This window comes from Mirounga angustirostris, unplaced genomic scaffold, assembly GCF_029215605.1.
Source record: "Mirounga angustirostris isolate CCGP_5_RB_7025 unplaced genomic scaffold, mMirAng1.0.hap1 SCAF_5, whole genome shotgun sequence".
Lineage (NCBI taxonomy): Eukaryota > Metazoa > Chordata > Mammalia > Carnivora > Phocidae > Mirounga > Mirounga angustirostris.
Genome location: NW_026991713.1, coordinates 154136670 through 154160221, shown reverse-complemented (window position 1 = coordinate 154160221; position 23552 = coordinate 154136670). Strand labels below are relative to the sequence as shown.

At 46.7% G+C, this 23552-nt stretch overlaps 1 protein-coding gene across 3 annotated transcripts in view; it reads left to right on the top strand.

Annotated features, from left to right (window-relative positions):
* Positions 1 to 214: 214 nt before the first annotated feature.
* TMC7 (transmembrane channel like 7) overlaps positions 215 to 23552 on the top strand; it is a 50457-nt gene continuing 27119 nt past the window's right edge. Inside the window, exons 1-6 of one of the 3 annotated variants that reach the window (XM_064592599.1) lie at positions 270 to 446; positions 5304 to 5382; positions 15142 to 15382; positions 16275 to 16423; positions 19668 to 19835; positions 21595 to 21677. In XM_064592599.1, coding sequence (XP_064448669.1) covers positions 16294 to 16423; positions 19668 to 19835; positions 21595 to 21677 — 381 coding nt within the window. In that variant the 5' untranslated portion in view covers positions 270 to 446; positions 5304 to 5382; positions 15142 to 15382; positions 16275 to 16293. Of the gene's footprint in view, positions 447 to 5303; positions 5383 to 9844; positions 11945 to 15141; positions 15383 to 16274; positions 16424 to 19667; positions 19836 to 21594; positions 21678 to 23552 lie in introns of those variants that run through there. The other 2 variants (XM_045875068.3, XM_064592600.1) reach the window with 2 other exon arrangements.

The following is a 23552-nucleotide window of genomic DNA, read 5'->3' as shown; positions in this document are numbered from 1 at the left end:
TTTTTGGACCCAAATGGCAACTTACTAGATACACTTGTTCAGAGTCCCGGTTATTTTTATTAATAACCCTTCTTAAATTTAGTAAGACATCCGGGAGGTCGCCCCTTCTCTCGGCCGCTGGGTGGAGCCTTCCGGGGCCTGCGGCTCCGCCGTGTCTCGGATCCCTGCTCCCACCGCCCGCCGCGCTCCCACCCCGCGCCTGGGCCCCCGGGGGTCCGGCGGCGGCGCGCGGGGAAAGGGCCGCCTCGGCGCCGCGCCCCGCCCCGGCCTCTGTGACGTCCGCGCCGGAACCTGGAATTTCGGCTCCGGGAGCTGGCGGCGGCGGCGGCGGCGTTCGGAGCGGGTCTCCGGCGGCCTGTCGGGGGCGCGGGCCGTAGCCATGAGCGAGTCCAGCGCCAGTGCGCTCCCGCCAGGCAGGCGCAGCAGGCAGCCCTTCATCCACCCAGGTAGGGCGGCGGGGACCGCGCTCCCGGCGGCCGGCGGGCGAGCTGCCCGGGGCTTGGAGCGGGCCCAGCCCCTCGCCACCTGCCCGCGCCGGGCGCTCCTGGCTTTGGGGGACAGCGGATCTCTCTTTCTCCTGGTCTCCCTTCTGCAACCCATCCTCGCCCAATTCCGAGGGCGCGTGCCCTCTCCCAAAGAAGCATCAGAGTGGGAGTCCCGACCGTGTGGTGCCTTCCCGATACTGCTCTAGGGATCCCTTATCTGTTAACTGAAAAAGAGTGTGAGAGCCCCGCCAGCCCTACCATTCTGCCACGAGGTGCCCGCCTCCCAGACACTTCAGGCTTTACAGTTAGACAGACTTGGAAAAGAATTCTGCCTGGGCTGTTTATTGCTGTGTGATCTTTGGTAAGTGGCTTGCCTTCTCTGAGCCTCCGATTCTCCAGCAGTAAAATGGGACGAGGGTGGTGGTGGGATCAGTTGAGAGAAAAATTTGTAACGTGCCTACCACACCGCCTGGTACGTAGAAAGGCACAAAAAATGGTAGCCAGTCAAGTGTTATAATCTTTGTCCTTTTTTACTGAGTGAAACTTACAGTGACGTGTAAACTCTGTGAATTTTTACATAAACATGTACAACTGCCACCCAGTCGAGACAGAAAAGTTACCAGCACCTGGGCGCGCTTTCTTATAGCATTCCCATCTTATATTTGCCCTTTAACAAAACACAAGACCCTGCTGTGAGTTTTATAAGCAGCGTTTCCTCTGTTTCAATTTGAGAATAGAAGTTTTGTTACAAGGATTTACAGTAAACCATGAGTGTAGATTTGGGCATTGGGCCCTTCTGATTGGATTGTTCTCTACATCTAGAAGGAGAAAAAGAAGAAGACAGATATCTAAAGAGATCCAAACCCTGGGAACTTGCTCAGGAATCAGAAAACAGAAGTCAAGTTCCGCTCGATGCCAATTATTTTCTTGCTCATTATTAATAGTGCTGTTGTCAGCTCAACTTCAGCCTTTCAATGATAGCCATTCAAGTATTTTTCTAGTTGGCTTCCATTTATCTTCCTCTTATTTTAGCACAATCCATCACATTTAAGATGCTGACCTTGGTTTCCCTACAGATGAGATTCATCTATCTTGGATCTTTGCTGGGTGTTAAAGGAGACTCTCTAAGCATCTTTTTTAGAAGTGTCATAACTGGCCCCTCTGACTAAAAGGCCTTCCCTGTCCCTTGCACAAATGATGCTTTATGAACTTGTATCCACCAACATGGCTGGGAGGCTCAGAAGGGACCGCATTTGTAACTTTGTTGTACTTTGTAAATGGTGGCCTGCTGTATGGACATCACGGGAGGACAGTTGGAGCCAGGCAGGAGACAAAGGGGTTCTGGTTTACAGATTGGGAAATATGTATCCTTCTAAATGATAAAACAGATCATATGGCTCCCCTTCTTAAATTAAAACTTCCCAGTGGTTTCCCATTGTGCTCAGACTAAACTCCAGGCTTTAATGTGGTGCCTGGTAAGGCCTGGTGATTCCATCCCAGCCCACCTTTCTAGACCCTCATCACCTATGACTCTTCCTTAACCTGTCCAGCTCCAGCTACCCTTGCTGCTTTTCCATTCCTCCAACATACAGTTACTGCCTCAGGGCCTTTGCACCAGCTGTTCTCTTTGCCTGGACTACATGTCTCTTTGATCTTCTTATGGCAGCTTCTTCCTCCTCCTGTCAGATCTCTGCTCAAATGTCACCTCAGAAATGCAGATCTCTGGAGCCTCGTCTGAAGAAGCATCCCTAGCTCCCTTCCCCTGACTAGTTTCCTTGCTTATTTCTTCAAAGCACTTACCACCATCTGAAGTCATCTGGTTTGATTGTTTTCTTGTCTATTAGCTGTCTCTCCTTCTAGAATGTAGGTGCCATGAAAAGCAGGGACTTTGTCTTCTCCGAGCACCTAGAACAGTGTCTGGCACATAGTAGATGATAAATATGTGTTGAATGAATGAATGAATGAATGAATGGGTGAATGAAGTATACCCGAGGCCACACTGACAGCTATGGTGTAGAGGTTGAGAATCTGGCCTCTGGGTTCCCAGATGCAAATCCTCATTTTCCATGCCCTGGTCTTGTCTTTGGGCAAAGTGCTTAAGTGCTTTGTGCCTCAGTTTCCTTATGTATTAAATGGAAGTCATGATGGTATCTACTTCAGGGGGTCAATGTAAGGATTAAGAGAGTTAACACAAAAAAACTTGGTAAGTACTTATATTAGTTATCTATGCTGTGTAACAAATTATCTGCAAACTTAGAGGCTTAGAACAGTGATAACCACTTCTTATCTTACAGTTTCTGCAACTCAGGAATTTGGGGATGACCTATCTGGTTCTTGCTCAAGGTCTCTTACGAGGTTGGATTCATGATGTGGGCCAGGGATGCAGTCCTCTGAAAGCTTGCCTGGGGCCGCAGATCCCTTCCAAAGATGAGTTGCTCATAGGGATGACAAATTGACATTGGCTTTTGGTAGGAAGCCTCTCTATATGGACCTTGCAGAGGCTGCTTGAGTGCCCCATGGACATGGCTTTCCCTGGAGCATGTGATCCAGGAGAGAGTATAGAAGAAGCCGTATGTCTTTTATCATCTGCTTTTGGAGATCACACCTTGTTATTTCTGCAATACCTTATTGGTCACATGGGTCACCCTGTTCAGTGTAGAAAGGACCCATGGAAAGGTGTGAATGTCAGGGCATTTAGGGGGAGAGGATCACTGGGAGCCACCCTGGAGACTGGCTGCCACAGCACCACGTGTTAACTGTTGTTATTAACGTCCCTATTCCCTACTAGATGATAAGCCCCAGGAGAACAAGGGCTGGGCCTGTTTGGCTCACCATCATGTCCCCATGCTTAGTGCAGTGCTTGGTGCATAGTAGGCCTTCAGTAAATATTAATTGAGTAGATGCCTTTCATGGTTTGGCCCCATGATGCTTCTAGAGCCTGTGAAGCCCCTTATGTTCCCTGTGCCATGGGTGCCATTCATTACCTTATTCCATTATAAGGCATACTCCTTCTCTTTCAATCCGGCATCACTTCCTCCTGGAAGCCTTCCCTGACTGCCTCCCCTCTCGCAAGCTGGACTCTCTGTCCCTGCTCCATGTCCACATGGCCCACTGGCCTCACCCTGCCCAAGTATCTGTTGAGCTGTATTCTTGCTTCTCTTGAGTTATATCATTTTTAAGAGCAGGGATTTTAGAATGGAACAGACCTAAGTTCAGACAATGATTTGCCTCAGTTTCCACCACTATAAGTGAAGGTTCTGACAGGAGTAAAAGCTGGAAGACCACCTTCTGGAGCCTCTCTGAGCCGGCCCCTGGCTACCTCTCCTGAGCCCTGCTGCTTTTCCTTGCCCCCCAGGCCCCAGCTACCCACTGGTCCCTTCCAGTGTTCTCCTCCTCAGGTCTTGCAGTCACTATTCCTCTGCCTGATCTCAGCTTGAGTGTCACCTCCTCCAAGAGGCAAAGACCCCACCCTATCTCAGGCACCCCCCAGGAGGCATTTGCCCACCCCCGGTCCCTCAGCCCCATGGTTCCTGGCATGTTCTGTGTTTACTGCATGGAATGACTTTTCAAGGCTTTTCCCGTTTACCAAACGTTTATCATATTCCATTCGGTAAATACTTCATCCTAGATCATCTTCAACTAGCTCGTAGTCAGTGACTTTTAAATTGAGTTATGATTCATATAACAAAATCAACCACTTGGAAGTGTCCCCTTTGGGGGTGAGGAACGGACATTTTCCTCACCCCCAAAGGAAGACCTGTGCCCATTAAGCTTTCACTCCCTGATTCCCCCACTCCGCCCAGCCCCTGGCTACCACCAATCTGCATTCCTTCTCTATGGATGTACCTATTTCGGACATTGCATATAAATGGGCTCATACAATAGCATGACCGTTTGTGACTGACTTCTTCACTTAGCGTAAATAATGTTTTTGAGGCTTGTCCATGTTACAGCCTGTATCAGTACTTCACTCCTTTTTATAGCGGAAGAGTATTCCGTTGTATGGCTATCCTACTATCTGTATATCCATTCATCCATTGATGGACATTTGGATTGTTTCCATCTTTTGACTATTAGGAAAAATGCTGGGGCACCTGGGTGGCTCAGTCATTAAGCGTCTGCCTTAGGCTCAGGTCATGATCCCAGGGTCCTGGGATCGAGCCCCGCATCGGGCTCCCTGCTCGGCGGGAAGCCTGCTTCTCCCTCTCCCACTCCCCCTGCTTGTGTTCCCTCTCTCGCTGTGTCTCTCTGTCAAATAAATAAATGAAAAATCTTAAAAAAAAAAAAAAATCTAAAAAAAAAAGAAAAATGCTACTGTGAACACTTGGGTACAAGTGTTTGATTGAACATCTGTTTTCAGCTTTCTTGGGTATATACTTAGGAGTGGAATCACTGGATCCTATGGTCATTCTGTGCTTAACTTTTCAAGGACTGGCCAAACTCAGGGACTTTTAACTCTTATGTGAGGGTTTGCTGTGACCATTATCCCATTGTTCATCGGGGGAACCCAAGTGACTCAACCAAGATGGACTGATTGTCATTATGTCACGGCCGGACAGGATTGCAACTTATGCGATGGCTTCAGAACCACTCGCCTCTCCTCTCTCCTCGTCAAGGGGCAGCACTTGGGGCAGGGTGACTGTATTTGCATTGACCCCATTTTCCACTGGGTGGGACTCGGTCTGGGCTTTTGGAGCAGGAACACTTGGAAGGGTAAAGGGAGGGTAAGGGATAAAACTAAACAGCCTCTTTAGACTCCTTCTCTTGGGCGGGGGGTGCTGGGATCTGGTTTGTTTTTTATTTTTGTTCTGTTTTAAGGTAAATAAAGAAGACATCTGACAGTTTTTATGAAACCTGCCCAGCCCGTGTACAAATTCCCAGCGTGGCCGATTACCAGGTGTGTGACCTTGAGCAAGTCCTGTTACCCCTCTGACCTTCCGTTTTCTTCTCTGTGAAATGGGGATAATCATACCCCTATCTGCTAGGGTCGCTGAGAGGATTTTTTGGTTTTAAGATTTATTTATTTATTTTAGAGAGAGAAGTGTGCATATGCATACAATGGAGCACTGTGGAGGGAGGGGCAGAGGGAGAGGATCCCAAGCAGACTCCCCACTGAGCCTGGAGCCCCACTCGGGGCTCATTGTCACGACCCTGAGATCATGACCTGAGCCAAAATCTAGAGTTGGCGGCTTAACCGACTGAGCCACCCAGGCGCCCCAGTTCCTGCGAGGGTTTAATGAGATAAGCATGTTGAAGACTTAGCATTACACCTGGCAGGCGCTGAGCACTCAAATGGTACTGTTGCTATTATTATTATATTATTATTATTTGGGCCTTCTCTAGCCTTAATATTGTAAGACTTGATGACTTCATGTGTTGTATACCTACACTTTCTGGGGTTACGCTATCAGTTATATAGTTAACAACTATTTGGGTTGTTTTAGTCTGACACATTGTCTTAAACTGGAAGACAAGTAACCATTGATCCTGTAGTGTTTATTTTCTTCCCCTCATCGGCTAAGCCCATGGGTCAGGGTCACTTGTCACTAAAGGTGTCCCGGGAAGGAGGGATCTTCTGCAGGTCTGGACGCAGCCGGAGACTGCACAGGCCACGAAAGACCACACAAGGCCAAGTGGTTCTCTGGTGAGCCAGCCAGCCATATGACTTGAGTTGTTTTTTCCCCTCTGTCTGAAGAGGCTGAGTGAGCTCTGCCCAGCAACTCAGGCCAGATTAGGCCCAAAGGCCCTTGGTGGCTTTTTTTGTTTTTGTGTATTTTTTTCAGGAAGTGAAGAATTTAGAGGGATAAAAGGGGGAAATGACTTTTCAGTGTTGTAAGCTTTGTTGCAATCTGGTTGCTTTATAAAGGAGCTTTGTTTGAATGTGGGACTACCCAGAACTTCGGTGGGGCTCCCCCCGCCACCCCACCAGCAGGAGGAGGAGGAGGAAGAGAACTGACCTGCCTGACATGACCCAGTACCAGGCGAGGAACCCAAGTAGTGAGAGAGACAGGGCCAGAGACATGCTTTCAGGAAGCGTCTGGTCAAGCAGGAGAAACATTCGCTGAACAGGTAAAGAGGAAAATAGGGTAGTTAACAGCTAACCATACCTGCTGAGAAGGAAATAAAGGGGTGATGAGCTAGAGAGGGGGAGGGCCTACTTAGCTGAGGTGGTCAGAGTGGTCTCTCTGAGGTACAGACTTCTGGGCCCAGCAAGAGCACCGGGTGGAGGTGGGCATGACATTGGTGTATTTGAGGAGGGCTCAGGCTGGAGCCTAGAGGAGGAGAGGGGATGAGGTCAGGCAGGCAGGAGCCAGTTCCTGAGGATCTGGTCAGCCCCGGTCAGCAGTTTGACTTTGGACTCAAGTAGGTAGGTTTCTGGAATTACTCACAGCAACTCAGGAAGTGTGATTTGCCTATTTTATCCCACCCCCCCAACCCCAGAAACTGAGGCTCTTAGAAGTTACTGACAAGCTACTGAAACAGAAGGACATTAATGTTGTGACTCTAGATGCAGTGTGTCCGTGTGTTCATTTGACAGATGTGTATTTGATTTAAGACATCCCAGGTGCCATGCTAATTGCCATGGGTGTCAGACCTTGGCTCAACCTTGGGCAAAGTTCTTCTCTGAACTTTCTATATTGCCAAATGAAGGTAACACCCAAGAAGGACCCATGCGGTGAAGTGATGGTGAGGATCACAGAAGCTAAGTATGTAAAGGGTTTGGCATAATCAAGGTGGGTGGCAAATGCTCAGTAAAGTCTAGTTGTTTTTGTTGTTGCTTCCAGAAATGCTGGAAATCTTTTTTGGAGAAATCGTGGCCAAGGAAGATAAACACTCCACATAAGGAGTAGCGTGGTCCATAGGAAGATCCCTCACAGCAAATATGAAATCTTTCTGTACATTGAGTTCATTAGTAAATAACTGGATGTATAGCACAATGTGCCAGGCACTGCTCTAAGCCAGGGGTCTGCAAATTACAACCCATGGGTGAAATCCAGCCTGCCACCTATTTTTATAAATAAAGTTTTATTAGAGCACAATCATGCCCATTCACTTATGGATTATGGCTGCTTTCCCACGACAATGGCAGAGATGAGTAGTTATGACAAGAGACTGAGTGATAATAGTAAGGAAATTGTAAGGTTTGCTGACCTCTTTTCTAAGCAAATAGTAACCATCTAATCCTCAGGATGGTCCTGTCAGGTGGGAACTCCTGTCACCATTTTACAGGTGGGAAAACTGAGGCATGGAATGGTCAACAAGGTAGCAAGTGGACCTGGGATTTGAATCCAGGCAGTGGGCTTTGGAGGCGGTGCTCTTAACCACTCTGTCTGTCTCCTCCTCAGACAGAATCACAGTGATTGCTCCACAGATAGCCCCCTGGATGCTCCACCCACTTGAAAACCGGGAGACTCGGGTTCAGGGCCCAGAGTCACTCCGATTACCCAGTTAGTCACTCCTCTTGAACTCTGCTCATCTGGTCATAAAACCTTGGAACCAGCCAGTCCCTAGGCCCCACCCAGGTGCCAGGTGGTGTGACTCATACAGGTCCTCCCGGTCTGGCAGATGGAGGAGGCTCCCAAGGCCCTTGGATCCTCCCCTCTCAGACTGGGCTTTGGACTCCGAAGAACGAGGCCTCTCTACATTGTCCAATCCAGTAGCTACTAGCCACATGGGGCTATGCAAATATAAATTTAATAAAGTCTGATAAAGTTAAAAATTCATTTCCTTAGTCTCACCAGCCACATTTTAATTGCTCAGTAGCCACATGTGGCTGGTGGTCACCATACTGGACAGTGCAGATATAGAACATTTCTCTCGTTGCAAAAGGACAGTGCAGCGTGACACATGATGCCCTGGCATGGGATATTAGCCATGCCAACCTGTGCAGCTCAAGGACAGAAATAGCCACAGGGCCAGCCAGAGAGATCTTGTTAAATCTGAGTCAGATTATGTCATTCTGCTGCTCAAAACCCCTAATGGCTCCCACCTTACTCGACTAAAAGCCAAAGTCCTCACCATGGCCCACAGATATCTATTTCTCCCCAGAACTCTTACCCCATCACTCTCCTCTCTGTTGACTCTCTTTCAGCCACACTGGCCTCCCTCTTGTTCCTTGAACTCACTGGGCACAGTCCTGCCTCAGGGCCTTTGCACTTGCTTCTCTCTCTCTCCCTTGGATGCTCTCTTCTCCCAGATAGCCACATGGCTCTTTTCCTCCCTTCCTGTAGGCTTTGCTCTAACCCATCCCTGCCTTATTTTTCTCCACACACTCTCAGCATCTGAAATATATTGTTCCTAACTTGTTTACCATTGGTCTCCTCTGGCTAGAATGTTAAGTCCCATGAAGGCAAGGGAACTTGTGTGTCATATTCAAGGCTATGTCCCAGTCTTAGAACAATGCTTGGCTGGCACATAGCAGTTGCTCAGTAAATGTTTTTGAGTGAGCGACTGAATGGATGGATGGATGGGCAGGTGTGTGGCCTTTCCAGGAGGAGGGCAGTGATAAAACTCAGGCCTTGGACCACTTGGTGGAGATGTCCTAGCAGCTTCAACTAGATCCCCTCGACTGTGAACCCTTGGGTTAGGGTTAGGGTTAGGGTGAGCTGTGAGTACAAATTACTTGAGGTATGCCAGTTAGCATCCAAAATAAAAACAATGTCAAAGAATATGAGTAGAAAGAAGTCCAAAAAGTTCTGAAATCAATGTCTACATTGCCTTATTGGTAATCTCACACAGGATGTGCATGAGCCATTTGAGCATTTCTTGAGAAATAACAGCAAAGCACGCTTCTAACAGGGCTTGTTTGTGTGAAATACCTTAAAAAGGAAGGATATAATATACGGTCAACATCCCAGTCATTATTTTTTGCCAGCTTATTTTTTCTCCTTTAAAATTTTTTTTCAATTGTGAAAAAAAAATATCATCCATATAGAAAAGAATAATACTCAGTGCTTAAATTCCTTAAATCTTTTTCTCCCTTTTTGGTGCCCCTGCTTTGCTGGTGTGCTAAACGCATGCTTTGGTCTGCCTGGTAGGTGAGCGAATATTGCCCATACCCCACACACCGGATTCATTCATTCATTCATTCATTCAGCAGGTGTTTATTGAGCATCCACCATGTGTCAAGTTCTGTGCTAGACCCTGGGGACTCAGCAGTGCAGGAGAGAGATGGGCTCCCTGTCCCCGTGAAGATTGCTAGTCCTAAGGGGGGGAGGGAGAGGGTCAGAGACAAGGTGCAACAATTAGGGATGAGTGCAGTGGGGTGGGCACTTGGGAGATAAGACTGAAAGAGTGAGTGAAAGGTCGTTGAGGCAGGAAGCAAGTCTGTAAACCTTCCTCCTCTCTAGAGCCTCGCGCAGAGAAGGGCTCCATGCAATTTGTCAAACAGAACTCATTCCCCCTGCAGCTGGCGAGAGGCCTGAACCAGATGACCCAGAAGGTCCCTTCTTGCCAGGAGTTTCCATGATTCTGCAAGTGGGAAGAAAACCCTGAAGTGAGCCCAGTGCCAAATATGGTTGGGCTAGGTTCTTGGCAGGCACTCGAGGGAGGCTGGTGGTGGTTTTAGTCCCATTTAGATCACAGTTGGCCTGTGCCCACATCCTGGGAGTGTTCGTGCCTATGGATAGGATCTCGTGACCTGTGGAAAGAGCTGCCAAGAAAGTTGGGACCTAAGGATGCTCTCCAGGTTTCCCCTCTGCCCATTCATTCATTCATTCATTCATCCTTCAGATGGAGGGCTCTCCATGAGCAAGACACTGCTTTAAGTCTCAGAGAGACTAACTTTGTCTTTAACCTGGAATAATGCCAGATATCAGAAGTACTTAATGCCCACCTCTGCCCCTGCATCTCCTGTAATTACCCAGTCATCCTCCCACCTAAATAATAATCTCCTAATTGCTGAAATCCAGCTCCAGTGGCCAACAGATTCTAGACATTCCTAGATGGAGGCCCCCCAGTGTCTCAGAAACGCTCCTGCCTCCCATGCAAATGGCCAACAGGCAGCCCACACACTGACCACAGGACTTCATTGGCCATGCTGACAACAATCTCAGCTGGACCCACTCAGGAGAACATCTGACAGTAACTATAATGAGACATTCTTATTCTCTAAGGATGAGAAAAGCAAGGCTCTGAGAGATGATGCAACCTGTCTTTCTAAGAAGGTAGAACCGGGAGTCTGTCTTGACAGCAAAGCCTGGGGCAAGCCGCCATTTCTCTGGGCCCCAGTTTCCCTGTTGAAAAGCCGGGGCCGTGAAGCCTTCCCTGGCTCCCACTGCAGGTTGGCGTGGGAAATCAGGTGATATCATGCTTTGACAGATGTGTGGTGGATGAAAATGAGTGGAGGTGGATCTTTGTGATAGAAATAATGATGCCTGTGTTCAAAGGTATGCTTGTGATTTTTTTTCTCTATTTGAAGATGAAGCACTTCCCAAGAACGTCTGAAGAGGAAAAATCATTGCTCTTCGATGATGGCCATTTTGAAACTACAGTTTTCCACCAGGGACTGTTGTTATGGAACATGAATAGGAGTATATGGAGGAACAGTGAAATAATTTCTATCTTTAGTGTTCACAAAGCACTTTCAAATCCATGGCCCACCGAATCATTTCATGCTGAGGACTTCAGCTTTGGCATTTGGAAGACCCATGATAGGGTCCTCATTCCAACACATACTAGCTGGGTGAGTGGGCAAGGCCCTTCACCTCTCCAAACCTCAGTTTCTTCATCCATAAAATGGGATGATTCTATTTAAAGAGTAGTTCAGAGTATTAAGTGTGGTGACGCATACTGAGTACCTCAAATAGCCTGGCACAAGGTAAGTGCTCAGTAAATCCTAGCTAACATTATTGGTTTTGTTTGTAACGCCACCCTCATGATCATGCTGATGAGGTCCGTGGTATTATATACCCCATTCCTGAGACGAGAAACATGGGACCCAGAGACAGTCCTTGTCTCGCCCGGGGTGGCCCGGCTAGTGGGTGACAAGCCAACCCAGGCTCCAGCTCCCGCCCTTGGTCCCTGACCCTACAGTTGCTGAATATTCAGTTGGTCAGTGCTGCTCCATATTCAAAGACCTTTGTTTGAGGTTAATAAGAGCCCTTTGTTGCTGTCCAGAAGGAGTGGCCTCCAGCCAGGGCCTGGACCCTTTAGCCTCTAGGCCCCCGCCCGCCCCACCCACCACGTTGGCTCTAGGGAGCCGCTGTTACTAATGGAAGTGGATCATACCCGCAGGGTGCGCAGGGGCAGGGAAATGGAAGGTTGAGTGAGATTCGCCGGCAACTGGCAGGGTTCCAGGCGCGTGTCTGTGTGTCATCTGCAGTGAGACAGCTGACCGTTGTGTCTGAACATGCTCATCAGAGAGGCCAACGTTCCAAATCTGCTCTGTCAGACTCCAGCTCAGAGAGCGAGGCCTTGGCTGGTTTCCCCCTCCCCAGCCCTCCCTCCTCCTGTTAGCTGTAAGTACATTTATGGAGCCCACTGCGTGCCAGGGCCTGTGCTGGTTGCCTTTCTCCCCATGTGGTTGCCTTCACTGCTCGTAGGCTGGCCCCTGTGGGTGGGTCCCGTGCTTGGCCAGGCAGCCTCCAGGGTGATCCTTGAAAATGTGGTCAGATCTCGACGGGCTTCGGCTCCGAGCCCTCAGTCCGCACATCCAAGCGTCATACCCAGCCCACAGAGTCTGACTCAGTCTGGCCCCAGGCACCTCTCTAACCTCTGCTTTTCCTTGCTCCCTGTCCCAGTTACCTATTGTTGTTAGCACACTACTCCAAACGTGATGGCTTACCCTGTTTTATTGTTTCTGCTGACTCTGTGCGCCGGGAAATCAGCAGGGCACAGAAGAGATGGTTTGCTCTGCTGCATGTCCTGTCTGTTGGGTCTGCAGCTTCCAGAAGGCCTCTTCGTACCCATGGGGGCACTTCATGAGGATGACCCAAGGGCTGGGGACTGGCTCCATAGCTCACTGGGGTCAGAACCAGAGACTTTGGTTCTCGCTGTCCACTGTTTCCTTGGGTCTCTTCCTTGGACACTTGGGGCCTCTTCCTCTCCACATGGTTGTCCCAGCAACATTGCCAGACTTCTTACACGTCAGCCTTGGGGTCCCAACAGCACAAAAGTGGGAACTTGCAGGCCCTTTTAAGGCTTGAGGCTCGAATTGGCAGAGCAACACTTCTGTTGCAGTCTTGGCTAAAGCAAGTCGCAGATCCAGCCCAGATTCAAGGGGACTGCAGAGGGGCTGGTGTGGCTCATTGGAGGTCGGCAACAACAGAGCCTATGAGGCTCCTGTTCATTCAGTCTCCTCTAGCCACATAGACCTCCATGCTCTTCCTCAAGCATGCCGTACACACCCCTGCCTCAGGGTCTTTGCACTTGCTGTTTCCCTCTCCTGGGATGCTCTTCCCCAAATATCCATAGGGCTCATGCCCTCTAATCAGCCTCAGCTTAAATGCTACTTTGGTACAGAGACCATACCTGACCCACCTTCTCAGAACCGGTGCACTCCGCCTATCACCTGTCTCCTTACCCCACTCTGTTTTTGTTTTCGCACTTATCACCTCCTGGCATAATATTCATCACCTATTTACTGTCTAATCTTCCCCTCCCCCACCTCAAAATATAAGTGCCATGTGAATAGGGCATTTGTTTTGTTCATGGCAGTATCTCTAACTCCAGACCAGACACATGGTGGATATATTTGTTGAATGAATGAGTATTTGAGATAAGGAGACTTATCTCAAAGAAGTTCAGAGGTTTAAGTAACTTTCCCAAAGACACACACACTAATTATCAACAGAGCTAGGATTCAAACCCAAGCAATTTAGCATCTAATATTAAGTCTTAAAAGTTTTGCTGCCTATGGGGGTAACTACTTAGGTAATTATGACTGTTTCCTACTTCCTCTCCCTGTGTCCTGTCTCCATTCAAGGTAGTCTTTCCACAACTAAAATTGGATCAGGCATAAAACCCATCTTGAAGGTAGTGTCCTTCAACTTCAATGGAAGGCCCTTCCTTCTTAGACCACTGCATAAGGCTCAGCAAAACTTGGCCTCCAGCAGTGGCATGATGTAGTAGAGCAAATACAGATTTTTGAGTCAGGCAGACCTGGTTCTGTTTTCAGCGCCCCCACTCACAGGTTAAGCATGAGCTAATTAGTAATGTCATCCATCCATTCATCCATCCATCCATCCATCCCTCCATCCATCTTCCCATCCATCCACCCACACATCCATCTTCCCATCCATCCATCCATCCATCCATCCATCCATCTTCCCATCCATCCACCCACACATCCATCTTCCCATCCATCCATCCATCCATCCATCCATCCATCCATCCATCCAATGAGCATTTATTGAATTCTTCTCTGAATCAAGGATGGTGCTAGGTCCTTGGGTGCAGTGGTGAAGACATCATCACAGTCCCTGCCTTTGGAGAATTTCCAGTCTCCTGGAGGAGACAGATGTACTCACACAGTCACACAAATACATTTATTTACAAATATTATGTATTTATTTACAAATTGTGATGCGCTGTAAAGGACTTAGTGTGTGGCGGGGGAAATGTAACAAGGTACAGGTAATAGTGCAGTGGGGCAGGGCGGTTTCCCTGAGGAAGTGACGTGTGAGTAGGAGCTAATAGGATAAATAGGTGTGGCAAGTTCATTCCAGGCAGAGGGAACAGCATATGCAAAGGCTCTGAGGAGAAGGAAACAGGGCCCATCTACATATCTGAAAGATCCTAAAAAATACGTGGTTGGAGGGCAGAGAGCTTGAGGAACTGCAGACACAGACAAGCATCCGACTACGCAGAGCTTTTAGGACCTGGGCATGGGATTGGGCAACCCATCAACTTTATTTTCTCATCTGTAAAATGGGACTGATAATAGTACCTACCTCAGTATGTGTGAGCATCTACGGTCAGCTGAGTGACAGCTGGCTGCAGGCTGGCCTCAATGGTCTCAGCTGGGGTGATCGTCCCTGCTCCAATGGTCTTATCCTTCAGCAAGTCAGCTTGGGCTTGTTTACATGGCGGCAGCTGGGATCCAGAGAGCAGCCGAAGCTGGCAAGGCTTAGAACTGGCCAGCATCACTTCCACTGCATTCTGTTGGTCCGAGCAGATCCCACGGCCAGCTCAGATCCATGAGTGCGTGTGAAGCTCTTAACACAGTGCCTGGTGCACGGGAAGTGCTTTGTCAGTGCTATTATTATTGTTGTTGCTGTTGATGGTATCATTATACATTTGCATAATGCTTTATGCTTTTCGGAGTTTTATCCTATACATCATTATAGCCCACACTTTGGGAAGATAGTTGGGGCAAATAGTACTAGTCCCATCTGACAAATGTAGATGAGTTTAGATAACTGGCCGAGGTCACACATTTAGCTGGTGGCTGCATCCAGATACTAGAACTCAGATATCATGTAACCTAAAGCATATTTGCACATGCAGCTGCTGAAAGTGAACCCATTTGCAGATGATGGCATTGTCCTGAGCACCAACCTGGTAAATAGAATAATGAAGGTACAAATGATTTTGTCAGGGGCGCAGAAAAGTGACCGTCTGCATGATTTAGGTAGGCAAAAAAAAGATTTTTTTTCTATTGGCTCCCAAGCTCACTGTGGTTAATGATGGTTCTCTTTTTTTCTTTCTTGCCCAGAGAACCTCTCTTTGGACTCCAGTGGCTTTTCTTCTCCTGTGAATTTCCTTCAAGAATTGCCAAGCTATCGGTCCATTGCACGCAGGAGGACGACCATTCTTTCCCGAGACAAGCAAAGTGGCACTTTGCTGAAGCCGACAGACTCTTACAGCTCCCAGCTGGAGGGAGGAATCACCGAAAACCTCAATAGCCAATCGATTCGGAAGTATGCACTGAACATCTCTGAGAAGCGGAGGCTAAGGTTTGTTCGGTGGCCATCTAGAAGGCATCTGATGTATGTTTTGGGCAGAGGTGTGTTTTATGCATGGAATGCATTTCCTGAAGAGTTCACGTAATTAGAAATGTATTACTTAGGGTCAGCCAAGCTGCAGCAACAAAGTTACCCAAACATGTAGTAGCTCAATGTATTAGAAGTTTATTTCTTGTTCACATAAAAGTCCTGGGTTCAGATCAAGGGGGAACTTTGCAGTGATTCAGGGACCCGGGCTCCTTCCATCTTCTGGCTCTGCAACCCCCCCAGAACCTAATTGTTGTCTGCAGTCCCTCCCTGCTTCGCTTCCCCTCAGCCCCTGCCAACCTCTGATCTACTCTTTGTCTCTAGATTTGCCATTCTGGACATTTCAGGTAAATGGAATCATACAATATGTGACCTTTTATAACTGGCTTCTTTCACTTAGCATGATGTTTTCAAGGTTCATCCAAGTTATGGCATGTATCAGTACATGATAGTCGTTCCTTTTTATGGTTGAATGATATTTCATTGTATGGATGGATATGCCTCGTTCTGTTTGTCCGTTCATCTGTTGGTGGACATTTGAGTTGTTTCCACCTTTTGGCTATTGTGAATAGTGCTGTAATGAACATTTATGTACAAGTTTTTGTTTGGGACCCTGTTTTCAGTTCTTTGGGGGTATCTCCCTAGGCGTGGAATTGCCCAGTCATAATGGTTAATTCTGTGTTTAACGTGTTGAGGAATATCCAGACTGTTTTTCCTAGTGGCCACACCATTGTACATTTCCACCAGCAGTGTATGAGGGCTCCAGGTTTTCCACATCCCCTCGGCTGGGGTTTTATTTGATGCTGAGGCTTGATGACACTTTCCTGATCATTGTCATGATTGTTTTTTAATGCAGGAACATTCAGGAGACCCAAATGAAGTATTTATCTGAGTGGGACCAGTGGAAACGGTATAGCAGCAAGTCTTGGAAGAGGTTCATAGGGAAGGCTCGTGAGATGACCACCCACTTGGAGCTGTGGCGGGAGGACATTCGCAGCATAGAAGGTACCATACCCCCCACGCTGCACATGCTTCTCTGTGGAAGACTTCTGTGCCTGGGGGAACATACAGCTTCGTTTCCTCTAAGCTGTAGATGAAATTTAGCACTTCCTTCCACGATGAATGGGAGCAATGGCACCAGTTAGGATTAGCAGAACCTGTGTCTTCATCCCCAGGAAATCAGATATTTTCCTATTCCTTCCAGTTGTATTATCTTGGAATATCACTTGTGCTCATCACTACTTTGAAATTGCAGCAGGGAATCTGTAAGATCGGCCACTAGGTCTTGTTATTTAATGTGCTAATGAAGAAGCTCGTGTATTATTCTAGCACAGATTTGGTTTTTAGTATTATAACCGTATGTCCATTTGTATTTGGTGCATATATTTTTTTTATTTTTAAGATTTTTTTTTATTTTTTAAGTAATCTCTACACCCAACATGGGGCTTGAACTTACAACCCTGAGATCAAGAGTCCCATGCTGAGGCAGCCAGGTGCCCCTGTATTTGGTGCATTTATTATTTTATTTTATTTTATTTATCATATATATGCAAAATATATGATTCCATTTATTTTTTCCAAATTTTTAATTTAAATTCTAGCTAGTTAACATATAATATTTGGTGCATTTATTTATTTTTTTTTAAAGATTTTATTTATTTATTTGAGAGAGAGAGAGATAGTGAGAGAGAACATGAGTGGGGGAAGGGGAGAGGGAGAGGAAGAAGCAAGACCCCCCGCCCGCTGAGTGGGGACCTCCTCCCGCAATGTGGGGCTTGATTCCAGGACCCTGGGAACATGACCTGAACCGAAGGCAGACACTTAACTGACTGAGCCACTCAGGTGTCCCAAAATTTATTTTCTTTTTTCTTTTTTTTTTTTTGTATTTTTTTTTATTCTTATGTTAATCCCCATACATTACATCATTAGTTTTAGATGAAGTGTTCCATGATTCATTGTTTGTGCACAACACCCAGTGCTCCATGCAGAATGTGCCCTCCTCAATACCCACCACCAGGCTAACCCATCCTCCCACCCCCAAAATTTATTTTCTTATACTCTGGAGACTGGAAGTTCAAGGCCAGGCTGCCTTCTCACTGTGTCTTTACATGACCTCAACTTTGTGCACTCTTGGGGAAAGAGGGAGAAAGGGGGGGGGGCTCGAGTTCTGATGCCCCTTCTGGTAAGGCCACTAAATCCCAGCATGGGGACCCACTCTTACGACCTCATCTAACCCTAATCACCTCCCAAAGGCCCCACCTCAAAAGACCATCACATTCGGGGTTAGTGCTTCAGCATGTGAATTTGGGGCAGGGGGTGGGGAGCAGAGGATACAATTCAGTCCGTAGCGAGTATATAGAAACTGGAAGTTGTGCCAAAATATAAAATTAGGAAAAAACATTGGGACATTTGGCTGACATAGCAGAGCTGGGGGGAAATACCTCTTTTTTTTTTTTTTTTAAAGATTTTATTTATTTATTTGAGACAGAGAGAATGAGAGAGAGAGAGCACATGAGAGGGGGGAGGGTCAGAGGGAGAAGCAGGCTCCCTGCCGAGCAGGGAGCCCGATGCGGGACTCAATCCCGGGACTCCAGGATCATGACCTGAGCCGAAGGCAGTCGCTTAACCAACTGAGCCACCCAGGCGCCCCTGGGGGGAAATACCTCTTAGGATGACATAGTTTCTATCATAAAGCAAAAACTATTTACAAACAACTCCTCAAATCTGCTAAAGTGGGGATTTTGTCAAGTTTGTAGGGGATGTGGCAGGGTGAATGGAAGAAATGCTGTCATTATTACTATTTTAAGACCTATAAAATACTCGGGCCACCTGGGTGGCTCAGCCAGTTAAGCGTCTGCCTTCGGCTCAGGTCATGATCTCAGGGTCCTGGGGTCAAGTCCCGCATCGGGCTCCCTGCTCAGCAGGGAGTCTGCTTCTCCCTCTCCCTCTGTCCCTCCCTGCCACTCATGCGCGCACTCTCTCTCACTCAAATAAATAAATAAATGAAATTTTTATGAAAAAAAAACTATAAAATACTCTTGATAACTTATTCAATGAAATACCTTTTTAAATTGTTGTTTTATTGGGGGAATGTAAATGCAATCACAAGGGGCTTCATAGGCTCACTTAAAACTTAACCATCTAGGGGCGCCTGGTTGGCTCAGTCGTTGGGCGCCTGCCTTCGGCTCAGGTCATGATCCCAGGGTCCTGGGATCGAGCCCTGCGTCGGGCTCCCTGCTCAGCGGGAAGTCTGCTTCTCCCTCTCCCACTCACCCTACTTGTGTTCCCTCTCTCTCTGTGTCTCTCTCTGTCAAATAAATAAATAAAATCTTAAAAAAAAAAAAAACTTAACCATCTAGTTGTACTTTTTCTGAGTTCTGAGCACAGCATCGTGTTTGGAGCCAAATAATAAAAGCTAACCCCGATTGAGCTTTTTTTTTTTTAAAAAAAGATTTTATTTATTTATTTGACAGAGACACAGTGAGAGAGGGAACACAAGTAATAGGAGTGGGAGAGGGAGAAGCAGGCTCCCCATGGAGCAGAGAGCCCAATGCAGGGCTCGATCCCAGGACCCTGGGATCATGACCTGAGCTGAAGGCAGATACTTAACAACTGAGCCACCCAGACGCCCCCCGATTGAGCTTTTACTGTGAGTGGGGCATTGTGTTAAACATTTTCCTCATATTGAACATTTCATATAGGGATCATTTGCATGGCTCAGAGAGGTTAAAATACTTTTCCAAAGTACCCTCAGCTAGGATGAAGCAGACCCAGGATTTGAAGGATTTGATCCAGGCCGTCAAGCTTCTAAGCCCAGGGGTTCAGTCACCATGCCCCAGCTTCCTTTCTCGTTTAGTGGTGGCCTTTCTGGAGGTTTTGTTCAGAACGTGGCTTGTGAGAATTCAGGAAGAGATTCATACATTTAGGCTCAGTTACAAAAGCACTGCTGCAATTCAGTGGGGAAAGGGTAGTCTTTTCAGTAAATGGTACTGAGTCAATTCGATATTCATATAAGGAAAGATGAATATTGAGTCCTGCCTCACACCATTGTCAAGTAGTTAATTCAAGGTCGAATGTAGATTTAGAAAGGAGAACCTTAAAGCCAACAGTAGAAAAACAAAATATTTCTTCCTCCTTCCCCCACCAAGATCACTCCAACTTCAGCTTTCTGGCTGATTGGATCTACTGTGGGTAATGCATGTGTAGGTCAATACTCTTGGTCACTGATGTCTGGATTTCTTTTTTCCAGGGAAATTTGGCACTGGGATTCAGTCCTATTTCTCCTTCTTGCGGTTTCTGGTGTTGCTGAATTTGGTGATATTTCTGATCATCTTTATGCTGGTTTTGCTCCCAGTCTTGCTCACCAAGTACAACATCACCAACAGCACTTTTGTGCTCATTCCGTCCAAAGACACGGGTGAGTCTAAGGCCTGGTTTGCTGTGAGAATGTTCTTGTCACTCTGTATGTATCTACAGTGCTTCCTTCTCTGGAAATCTTTGTATTCTAGTTGCGGGTGCCTGCATCAGGATGGGCTCAGTTATGCTGCAGAAACAAATGACCCCATAACTCTTAGCACCTAATAACCACAAAAGGTTCTTTCTCACTCCTAGTACATGTCCATCACTGTTTGGTGGTGGCTTTGTTCCATATTGTCTTCACTCTGGAGCCCAGGCTGATGGAGCAGCCTCTCTCTGGACCACTGATGGTCACTACGTCCAAAAGAAAAAGAGCCAGTGCAAACATACTAGCTCCTAAAACTCCTGCCTGGAATGACACCTTTCATTTCTGCCACATCTCATTACCCAAAGCAAGTCACTTGGCCCCTGCTGATTTCAGCAAGACATTTGGGAGGAGCACTGTGGGCTAAGAAAGTGGAAAATTTAGCACATATGATATCACCTACTCCAACTCCAGTAACTTTACTTTGAGACGTTTATCTCTGATAATGAGATAAACTGGCCTCCACCAGTCATGTACCAGACATGGCAAGTGCCATAATTCTCAACATAGGTCCCATCTTTTGGGCATCCTGCGTTGTCAAACAGGGAGAGTTTCTGTCATTCTACAAACATTTATTGATTCCCTTCTAGGTACCAAGCTCTGTGCTAGGGGCCAGAAGTAGGCAAGCTGAGTCAGAGCCTGACTTATGTGAGAATGATAAAATGGCAGAACTGGAATTGGTCTTGGAGAAACTGGTTCAACTCCCTTCTTTAGCAAAGGAACATAGGAAACTAAGGCCCAGAGTAGGGGTGGTAGATTGGGTTATTTTTCTCGATTTGTCACTCCCCTGTAATTGTGACTTGTAGGGCCTCCCACTGTGGGCAGAGGATACTTTCTTCCCCATTGGTATTGCACTTGGCCGTGTGGCTGGTTTTGTCCAATGGAGTATTAGCTTGAAATGGCTTGTGTGGTTGGCTTGCCCATGAGAAGAGCATCACCAGATAACCATTGCCTCAGCCTGGGTCCCAGAATGAAGTCATTTGGTGCAGACCTGAGCCCAGCTGGAAGCGTGGGATCCATCCTAGCTCAGCCTAAATCAGCTCAATGAACTCAAATTGCAGGTCCATGAATGAGAAAATAAACGTTTGGTATGTTCAGTCACTGAGACTTTGTGGTTCTTTGTTACGCAGTAATAGCTCACTGATATAGGGAAAGTGAATTAGCTGTTCAAGAATAAGGTAGTGTCATTAAAATTGGTATTCAAATGATTTCTTGGTTATTTATGCCTATGTAAATATATAGATTGTCTTAATGAAGCTGCGTGTTTATTTATACACATGTAGAGATCTTTTAAAATTGGTCGTACTTACAGTGGAATCACAGTTATATCAATCACATCTTCCAAAACATGTGCAAACATGAACCCCAAACCACAAAATACCCACACAGACAGAAAATGTGCACTGTAACTAGACCCACATACAAAATATATAGAAAAAGACATATATCAATAGATGTGTAGGGAGAATAGCGAGAGGAGAAAATGCTGCTGTACTTGCTCTATTGGGGTTTGCACTGCAAATAGAAAACCACAAATTCACAACATCCATACATAATTAGATGTGACATCTCTAAATGTATATACATGTGCATGCCTATATACACAAATTATGATAGACAAGTTGTAGCGACTGTAAAACTTTTCCACTGATGTTCTTGTTTTTGTTTTTTACAGATGTCCAATGCACAGTATATCCAATAAGTAGCTCTGGACTCATTTACTTTTATAGTTATGTCATAGACTTGCTCTCTGGCACTGTAAGTATTTAACATAATTCCGCATTTGGACCCTCGATAGGCTGCAAATAGGTTAATTTAAAGATCAGGCTCCTGAATGTCTGTGGTGAGAGCCAGGCACAAGAGTTGACACAAATACTAGTAAAAGGAACAGGATTTGCAGTGACCTCATCAGCAAGGATAATGTTCACCCACCTGCTGCTAGAACATATAGGAAACAGGCTTCAGCCACTGGCCATTCCTTAGTCCCTGCCCCCTTTGTACTGTCTTGCAACAAAATACCAAGTTCCCCCAAAGAAAGAAGTTTCAGTGGAAATAAACCCAGAGAGAATTTATTTAATTTCTCAGACACTGTAAAACCTTACATGTCGGGGCCCCAGACCACCCGGCTGAAAGCCATGGCTCTTCCTCCCAGAAATCACACACAAAGACATGCATCATACAGATACGTGCTCATATGTGTGTGTGCACACCACATTTGTACTCGTCCATATACATTCCCTGAAATCCAAAGTCTGTTGTTGTTTTTTTAAAGATTTTATTTATTTATTTGACAGAGAGAGACACAGCGAGAGCAGGAACACAAGCAGGGGGAGTGGGAGAAGGAGAAGCAGGCTCCTCACCGAGCAGGGAACCTGATGCAGGACTCGATCCCAGGACCCTGGGATCATGACCTGAGCTGAAGGCAGACGCTTAACGACTGAGCCACCCAGGTGCCCCGTGCTGTAGGAAGTTTAGCAGCATCCCTGGCCTCTGCCCTCTAGATGCCCATAGCAGCCATAGTTGTGACAATCAAAAATGTCTCCAGACATTGCCACATGTTTCCTGGGGGACAGAATTGCCCCTGGTTAAGAACCACTCCTTTGGATGGGTGCCTGGCTGGGCTCGGTGGGTGGGGCATGTGACTCTTGATCTCAGGGTCGGGAGTTTGAGCTCATGTGGGGTATGGAGCCTATTTAAGAAAAAGAAAAAAAAAGAAGCACTCCTTTAGATGTTTAAAAAATACAAATATATTTTTAAAATCTTTTTTTTTTTTTAGATTTTATTTATTTGACAGACAGAGCATAAGCCGGGGGAGCGGCAGGCAGAGGGAGAGGGAGAAGCAGGCTTCCCACCGAGCAGGGAGCCTGACGTGGGGCTCGATCCCAGGACCCTGGGATCATGACCTGAGCCGAAGGCAGATGCTTAACCACCAGGTGCCCCTAAAGAAATCTTTCTGAAAGTTGCTGGCCTTAAAATGCAATGTCATTGAACCTTTGCTTTTCCAAACGTACAAAGCTTTGAATTTGTCCACTGCATTTGATTTTGAAAAAGTGGTTTTTACATCTCTGAGCTTATGCTTTCCTCAGAGCAATTGAGAGGGACTGCCAGGTGGGTATTAAAATGTCCACCATGCAAAAGAAGAAATGGAAGCTATATAAAACATACGAGGAGGAAAGAAATTCAGTGACTAACCCAAGGTCACTAGTGAAAGAAAAGTGGGATCAGATTCCCATAACTGCTGTTAGCCCCATTTCTGTAGATGACATCCCACAAGAGAAGTTTCTCTTTATGGATCTCTACATACCATAACCTCCTTATAGGAAAAATTGTGGGACACTTAGATGCACTTGATCATAAATGTTCAGTAGACTATATGTGATGAAAGGAGAATAGCCAGAGAGATTAAACACTAGCTTGTCAGGGCACCTGGGTGGCTCATTCGGTTAAGGGTCTGCCTTTGGCTCAGGTTATGATCCCGGGGTCATGGAATCGAGTCCTGCATCAGGCTCCCTGCTCAGCGGGAAGCCTGCTTCTCTCTCTCCCTCTACCCTTCCCACCTGCTCTCTCTCTCTCTTTCTCTCAAATGAATGAATCTTTTTTTTTAAAGATTTCTTTATTTGACAGAGAGAGAGA